This window comes from Chelonoidis abingdonii, chromosome 22 (assembly GCF_003597395.2).
Source record: "Chelonoidis abingdonii isolate Lonesome George chromosome 22, CheloAbing_2.0, whole genome shotgun sequence".
In the NCBI taxonomy this organism is placed as follows: Eukaryota; Metazoa; Chordata; order Testudines; family Testudinidae; genus Chelonoidis; species Chelonoidis abingdonii.
The window spans coordinates 7,833,924-7,842,523 of record NC_133790.1 but is presented as its reverse complement, the minus strand read 5'-3'; the positions used below and the strand labels follow the sequence as shown (position 1 = coordinate 7,842,523).

Here is an 8,600-nt window from a genome sequence, read left to right as displayed (position 1 = left end):
ATCATGAACCATGTAGATCTTGAGCTGTTTATGACTAGGAACCTGTGGTATTAATCTATTTTTTTTAACATGCTGATTATGTAACTAAAGGTTAAAGCACTGATTTATGTCAATATGTTCGTGCTGTGACAATAAAGTCCATATCCCACACAGACTTAAGCATATGCTCAGCTTCACCGCTAAGGGAGTCACACCTGCCCAGTGTAAAGTAAGCACATGGATGAGGTGTTTGTTGTTTTTTTTTTTTTGCAGAATTAGGGCTTAACTCTAGGGGAAAAATGACCACAAATTAAAATAAACTACTTTACCAAATATGTATTGCTTTGATATTAAATAAATACGTTTTCAGAAAATTTGACATTATCTGGGGAATTAAATTTTAAAAATTGTGGGCCTTGTTTTCTGAGGTGCTGAGCACTCAGTTTCTATTAAAGCAAATAGGAGCTGTGAGTGTTCCACACCTTGGAAAATCAAATCCCTTATGACTGAAGTGAAGGGCACTGTGGTGCTAGATGTGCTGTCCTTTTTCAAGAGTTGTCCTGATGACTTGTGATCATTTTAAGGATTCCATGGCACTTTTGTAAGTGTAGCAGTGTTTTTAGTCTCTGTGTTGCTATAATCAACTCAGGGAACTTTTTTTTTATTCTGTCTATACGATTCCACATAGTATTAATGAATATCATGTTCTGTACTCTTGCCGTACAATGTTTTGTGGTATTGTCATTTTGCTAAGCAGCTAGTCCCCCTTCCCCCCCCCCCAAATTTTTTAAAAAAAGGATAGCTGCATTTTTAATAGGGTTTAAAGTAATTCCTAGGTAGAGCCAAATCTTACATTCCCATTTACCCCACCTCCCATGGAAATGCAGGCTCAGACACATTTTTGTTTGAATACAGTGTTGGTTTGTAAAATGCCTGGATCTTTTGAGATGTAAAGCAGTATATTAATGTAAGATGGCATAATATTCCTTCAGCATTTCACTAACTGTTTTATCACTGTCTGGAGTAGATCTATGTAAAACAGCAGCATGATCTGCAATTTCTTCATTTCAACTTGGAGAGTTCTCAGAATTATGGCAGAACCACAAGGAGCAGGCACACAAAACAAAGTAAGCTTGATGATGTGGCTTTCATAATTTAGGAGAGACCAATCGTGATGACACATCTAGTTTTCTAAAAGTATAATACTTCAACCTTTTTATAAGTTTTAAATATGACACCTCTGGCCTGTGAGCCCAAACACACAATACTGTTGTCGTATATTTGTTGTGTTCAGAGACATAGTATAGTTAGTCAGACTAGAGTATCAGCTTGAGTTCCACAACTACTACTGTGTAAGAAATTAATTTGTTTTATAAAAGAAAAATTTCATAAACTATTACAGTAAACCAGTGGTTCTCAAACTTTTTGTATTGGTGACCCTTTCACATAGCAAGCTGGGAGTGTGACACCCCTCCCCACTCCATATAAATTAAAACACGTTTTTTATATATTTAACACCATTATAAATGCTGGAGGCAAGCAGAGTTTGGGGTGGAGGTTGACAGCTTGTGACCCCCCCTTGTAATCACCTCGTGACCCCTGAGGATCCCGACCCCAGTTGAGAACTGCTGAAGTAACGTAACAATCTAGTCATAAAGGATTCCAGTAAAATAAGCCATAATATAGTGAATATAGTCATTTTTACATCTCTTTGTCTGCTTAATCATTCTACCTTGTAACATTTATTTAATGAATTTGATCCCTACTAGTGTTTCAGATCATGTTAAGTGCCTGTCAGGCTCTGGGGCTTCCTTGTTGGGGTGTGTTTAATTTTTTTATTAGTCAAGATTTAGTGTGTCTTTGAAAGGGTATTCTTCTAGTGGATGTACCTTACACTATTAGCTATGTACTTTTAACTGCATGCTTTCCTCAAACAGTGTAGAATTCAAACCTTCTTTTGGGGGGGGGACACCAAATGACACATCTTAATGCTGTTTGTTTTGTACATTCATTTTATGTACAGTAAAAGCTTATTTTCTCTCACCTTTAATATTTTGTTTATGTTGGATGTCAGCAGTGGTTCTCAACCTGTGTCCGCAGATCCATGGGGTTCTGCAGATTGTCTGATTCAAAGGGTCTGTACCTCATTGATATTTTTCAGGGGTCCACAGATGAAAAATGTCTAACCACCGTCCTAGATGAAACTTTCTGTTTTCAGGATGATTCAATCCTGAGAGACTGATACATTGGTTGTCCATTTCTCTGTTGGTGAAACTGCTAAAGAGAGGTCTGGGATATGGAGCAGCATAAAACTGGCCAACTATAGTATCTAACTTTTTTAAATTAAATGGCTTTGTTTCAGTCTGGAAATCAAGACACAATTTAAGTTTCAAGTAGAATTCCTACAGTGTATAATATGGGTAAATATAAAAGACTCTGTTCCTGATCCTGCAATGTACAATGCATGGATTGACAGCCTTGCCAATGGGGTTCTCTGTAAGCGCAGATCTTTGCTTGTGTATCCACATCTAGCACAGGATGAAGCCACAATTATACAAAGTGTGGTTTATACCAAATCAATTCACAATTTAAATGCAGTATTTATAACTAGAGTTCTTATCATGCCATTGTAGCATAGTTTGGTTAATTACAGAAATCTGAGAAGCTGAAGGCACTGAGCACCTCACAAGTTCAGCCTGAGCCCTGTTGCAGACACTTGTCTTTTTATTAGCTCTAGGTTTTTAAAAGTTTTGTTTTTAATTGTTTCACCATTTTCTATGCAGTTGTTTGAGAAGGGGAAAAATGCTGCTCGTGTTTACCTATGTTACTAACACATTAGATCAGAGGGTCTCAAAACACTAACAGAGACTGTCCCCCTGAACCACCTTCTCTCCCATTCATGCTCACATAAGATCCCTGTGGCATCTACATAAATAGCTTTAGTAGAAAAGCAATACTACAAATATACTTATAGTTTCTTTTAATAGAATTTAAGAGGTGACAATAAAGGGAAGGCTATGATGAGATAGCTCTCTAGACCACCAGCAAGTGTTGCACAGACCACAATCTGAAAACCTCTGACCCAGCAAGAGTTGGGCACTAAAGCCCTTCACTCACCATTAAGTAGGAGCTCATTCTTCAAGTAATTGTTTTCCTGTTTGAGGCACATGATTTCTTCCCGCTGCTCATTAGTTTCTTTCGTTTTTTCACTGAGGTCATCTTTAAAATAAGACGTGTTCTTGAGTGAAAAGCATACACTCAGATTTACAGTGGAGTAGGTGTCAGTTATATTACTTACCTTTTAATTTATTCATTTCAAATGTTAATTGTTTCAGTCTCAGTTTGAAATCCTGCTTTTCTTTATTGATACTGGATTCCGCCATCTTAGCTGTATGCAATGCACTTTCCAACTTTTTAAATTTAGATGTAAATTCAGTAATGTGATTGGTTGCTTCAAGTATATCTTTGTCCTACAAAAATAAAGCATACTTCAATATTATCTCTTTTATCATCTTTTCTAGGTCTTCTTATTTTATCTGCTAGATGCAGATGCAATAGTGAAAGCCTCCCACTCTATTAACAGTCTCATGCTGATTTCGAGAAGACTTGCTCTGATTTCTGAACAATCAGATATGGTGTTTACAGAAGTCCACTATGCTTTCTGAATACACGGGTTTCTGATTCGCTTAAGATTTTTCCCACTTTCAATCAAGTCAACCATCCAGCAATCTGATCACACCATATTTGATAATGGTATTGAAGTTTTGTTCAGATACTTTGGGCATGCAGTGAGAAGATGACAGATGTTACCTTTAGCTTTAGCATCGTAATGAGTTCCTGTTCTCTAGCTTGTAACTGGCCTATCTTAGCAGACAGCTCCAAAACTGAACAGTTGAGACTTTGATTTTTCTCCTAGTAAACAGAAGGAAAAAATTATTAACTAGTGACTAGTTACACTGTTACTAAATAATCTTTCAGTAATTCAACATCAAGGGGCACAACTCATTTAAAGTTAAGAGGGAGGCAACATAATTTTTTTAAGAGTAGAAACTGGGGCTTGGGAGCCAGTTGTTCCTAAATTCTAATCCTGGTTGTTCTCCAATTTACACTCTTACTTTTGACAAGTCATATCTCCTCTCTGTGCATTAGATTATCCATCTGTAAAATGAGGAGAAGTGGTGAAAGAATTTATAAATGGCTTTGAAGATGTAAATCACTATTTAAATAGCAACAAGTTTAGGAGGGGAAAAAAAAAAAAAAGGACTCTTAAAAATGAATCTTAATACCATTAACAGCTCACTTACCTTTAAAAAAGAAACAAGAACAAAAACAAGCAGCAAGGACCAGAAATTCCAGGATATTGAAACACCAAGTTTGGGAGACACTATTCCAAGGAGTACTAGATCGAGGATGGGAACAGAGAAGGAGGCAGCTCTTCATTGTTCAGCTAATATATATCAGAGCTAAATTTATGGATTTCTCATTCTGTATTATAGTCTACTGGTTACAACAGGGGATTAGGAGTTAGGACTCCCGGGTACTATTCCCAGCTCTTTCATATGATCACAGCCAAGTCTCTTACCCAATCTGTGCCTCTGTTTATCCATCTGTAAAATGGTTATGCTGCCACCTATCAGCCTCACAGAGCTTTGTGACACTTCACATATATAAAGATCATCAGGTAAGAGGATATAGAAAATGCAAAAGTATTACTGAACTATATTGTGATAGAATTTTTAAATTGTGTTTTAGATAGATATAGGTATCATTGCCAAATGAACAAAGACATGTAAGTAATTAAAACTGCAGATTTTTTAAATGTCTTTAAACTGAAGACAAGATTTTTATAATCCATGAGAGTGACTCAAAATTTATAACAATGGTTTTCTAAAACTGTTCATAATAAAATTGGAAGTACTGCAGTTGGTCAGTTTAATGGCTGCAGTTTTGGCATTCCCACATTGGTAAGTGGCGCTCCCCAGAAACCATTTAAATAGAGACAGCAATCACAAAACCTTGAGTGTAATACCTTAACCTAGTATTATTTGACCCAAAGACAAGTACAATATAGGAGCCTAAATCTGCAGTCATATGCAGAAGATATCTGCAGACTTCAGCAGGAGTTGCATGCACGCAAAGAATGCAAAGTCAGGCCATTAATCAAGACCTACCTCCAGGGCCTGACAATGAAGAGTTGCATCTGTTGCTTTTTGGGACAGTTCCTGAAGCTTCTGTTGAGTATTTTCAAGTGTTGTCCTACGATCATTCTGCTGAGATTCTAAAACCTTTAATCTTTGTGTTAATGTTCTTATCATCTCATTTCTTTTGTGTAGTTCATCTGAGGAAAGAAATCAGGTATCTATTGCGAGCAAATAGTTTAAAATGATATATTTCACAAACTCTCTTTTAAAAAAAGACTACAAGTACTTTAACACAGCATTTTAAAGTAAAACACACATTTAATTTCTAGAAATGGATGCACAGTGGCATAATCCTGAAGAAGATGCATCGATTTTTACCTGACATTTCTTCCCCACTTAATTGTACATTTGAGTTTGCAGAGAGAATTAAATATAAATATGCATTTTAAATAAATGATACACAGGTTATATTAATGAAGAAATTTACAGTTCCTTAAAACAAATTATAACTGTTTTCAGGTAATAGTTTCTTTCAGAAGTGGAAAGGATCTTGCTGGTTTTAGAGTTGCTACAACAAATTATCTTTTAATAAGCTCTAAAGAGATCCTTCCCTCCATGACATTCTAGTATTTCCATGGTAATCTAAGACACACAGAATGAATATTCTGTGTGAGATACCACTTGAACATGGCTGAATACACAGATCGTCCAGTCTCATTCTGATTGGCTGGCAGTGCCTTCCTAATGATGTCACAGATGTGCACTAATTCCTGATGGTACAGAGCTAAAAAAACTCTTTGTTAAAATACACAAAAATCCCTACACCCTTAAGGTTCAGAGAATGTAGAGGGGAAGTTAGTGAGGGAAGAGGTCAAAAATAGAAGTACTCTGTGGGGCCGATAGAAGACGACACCATCGAGGATAAGGGGACAGCAAAGGGCTGAACACAAAAAGGGACAGTCATAATTTAAGCTGCACCCCAACTAGGCTGACCTTTCAGTAGCAGACTGACTTGAAAATTAAACTCCACAATACTCAATAGACCAAATTATTTTTGTAATCAAGTTAAAAGTGGCTGTTAGCTTATAGATATCCTAGGAAGAGCAACTAGATTTCTGTGGGACAGAAAGGGAGATGGTAAAATCCAAATAATCCAGGGAATGTTTAAAAAGGAGAGAGGATTGATTCAGAAAAAAAAAAAGTTCCAAAATAGCCAAGTTACGGACACTCTTGCTTTAATGTAGCAATAAACTACAGCACACTCCTAAGATATGATTTACAACACTGTTTTTTTCCTACATCATTTTATGATTCAATTTTTTTTAAATGATGCTTCTCACTAGTAAGGATTCATGGAATCAGCATGTGGTTTGAGAAGGAAAAGATCATCAAATTATGAGGTACGTTTCTTGCCAATCAATAATCAGACCACTGAGGAAGTTGTCTCTGGAAGGATACTAACAACTTCATTTAAGACAGGAAAAAACAAATAAATAAAACATCCTTTACATGCTGTAACATTATACTCACAGAGGGGGATCTGCAAGGGCACAAGCATCTACCCACATGGATCTGCTGACAGGACCAGGGCCTAACATCGTACAGTACTTACTTTCTAGCCTGCCACAGCGTTCTGCCAGAGTCAGTATTTTTTGTCGATCATCCTCCCAGGCTAGCAGCTGTCTCTGATGCACTGCAACCATGTCATTCAGCTCCTTATCACGATCTTTCAGTTCTGCTATTAACAGCTGGAGTTCTTTCCTCTGTTTCTGAATGGTGCTGCTCTCAAGGTCTGTGCTCGGATTCTACAGAAAGAAAACTAACCCATCATGTATAAGCAACAAGAAATTAATCACAAAACTAATTAACATGTTATGTCTTTATATAATACTATGAGGTGGCTACTTGTATTTTTAAAAACAAAACTTTTAAATAAGCCATTTAAAAATCACCAAAAATAAAATCAAGGAGAGCACTAGAGCCTTCCTAAATTTCAACATAAAGAAATTGCATTTTCATAGCTCAATTAAAGCCTAAAGTTAGAACTAAACAGTAATTTACTTTTAATGACCAAACAAATTCCATCATTAAAAGAACAAAGAATTGATAATGTGGCAATAATCACCCAAACTAATTAGTTAGCATCTTTAAATTTAATCTAAACTTAAACATCTTTTCACATCTGAAATCAGATCAGAGATCTCATTTACACTTTGACAAATACACAAATAATTGTCAAGAGTTAACAAACATCAGTGTAACCAAATAAAAGAAACAAGGTTTGAATACTGCCCCAAAATGCTAAACTATCTGATTAAGAATAAAGTAACTTAAAACAACTGTTCAGCCTCTGATGCAATCTCAGGCCTCAATCCTGCAAACATATACATACACACAAACAAACAAAATTTTACTATTGGTAGTAAAACTAAACATATCTCCTTGAAGAAATTATACAAGAACATTAAGTGTCTGTAAGATCAGACCCTACATTTACAGAACAATCGCCACAGATATTCATCTTCCTGTACTGTCACAAGTTTCCAGGATTCTACTAGTGATAAATTAGCACAGGTTACAAAAATGTTTCTTTTTACTAAGATGTATAAAGTAGTAAAGCATGCTTTATCCTGCCTGTTCTCTGTCTTTGATATATGGCTTGAAGAAAAATTAATACCTAGAAGATTTGATTGAAGCTGTCTGCACTCCAATGAGTGCTTTCCTGTTAAACTATACATGCTACATATTTAAAGTGTTGTTTGTTTGTTTTTTACCTGGGGTGAAGCTGAGAGTGGTAATGATGAATTCATAGGTATTCTGTGGTCAGATGTTCACCACTTGCTAATTCGGTCTTGATAAATATTTTCCACAATTTTTAAAATTCAGTTTAGAAGCTCCAGATAATTGCAGTGTTACATGCCTGTCCACCAAGACCTATTTGTACACGGAGGTCACAAAAAGAGTTAAAAAAAATACATCAATAAATTCTGGTATAAGTATAGTCTCAAGTTATCCAGTCAAACAGAGAAATTCTGTCCTGGAGCACAATGACTTTTAACTCTCTCCACACCCTGGGCAACTTCCTGTCCCTGGCACCACTTCCCTGCTTGTAGTCTGCCAAGCCTCCATTCTCCTCGCCCCCCATCCCACCCAGGCGCCGCGGGTCCCAGGCAGTCTGAGGGGAAAGACTCTCCCGGCCTGGGGCTCAGGCCAAGCTCGCGCTGCCGACTCCCAAAGGCTGATGGGAACCGCCTGGCCGTCCCGCAGTTAGCGGGGAGCCGTAGCGCTTCAGTCCCAGGTCGCCCCAAGGGCTATTCACCAGGGCGCGGCGAGGCCCGGGCGCCCCCTGGCCGCGCCGGAGCCCAGCTCGGAATCCCGCGCCAGTCGCCGAGCTCCACGCGCTCAAAAGGACCCTGCGGCTGGGGTCGGCTCCGGAACCTGTAGCCCGTTAGCCGAGGAATAGGGAACCGCCGGGAGCTC

The 8,600-nt window shown here is 37.6% G+C and overlaps 1 protein-coding gene across 1 annotated transcript in view; it reads right to left on the bottom strand.

The window, feature by feature from the left end:
• CCDC62 (coiled-coil domain containing 62) overlaps window positions 1-8,310 on the bottom strand; it is a 14,953-nt gene extending 6,643 nt beyond the window's left edge. Inside the window, exons 1-7 of the mRNA XM_032800723.2 lie at window positions 7,895-8,310; window positions 6,733-6,925; window positions 5,151-5,317; window positions 3,790-3,891; window positions 3,278-3,449; window positions 3,097-3,198; window positions 2,865-2,916 (exon numbers count right to left, since the gene is read on the bottom strand). Coding sequence (XP_032656614.2) covers window positions 2,865-2,916; window positions 3,097-3,198; window positions 3,278-3,449; window positions 3,790-3,891; window positions 5,151-5,317; window positions 6,733-6,925; window positions 7,895-7,930 — 824 coding nt within the window. The 5' untranslated portion in view covers window positions 7,931-8,310. The remainder of the gene's footprint in view (window positions 1-2,864; window positions 2,917-3,096; window positions 3,199-3,277; window positions 3,450-3,789; window positions 3,892-5,150; window positions 5,318-6,732; window positions 6,926-7,894) is intronic.
• Between the last annotated feature and the right edge of the window lie 290 nt (window positions 8,311-8,600).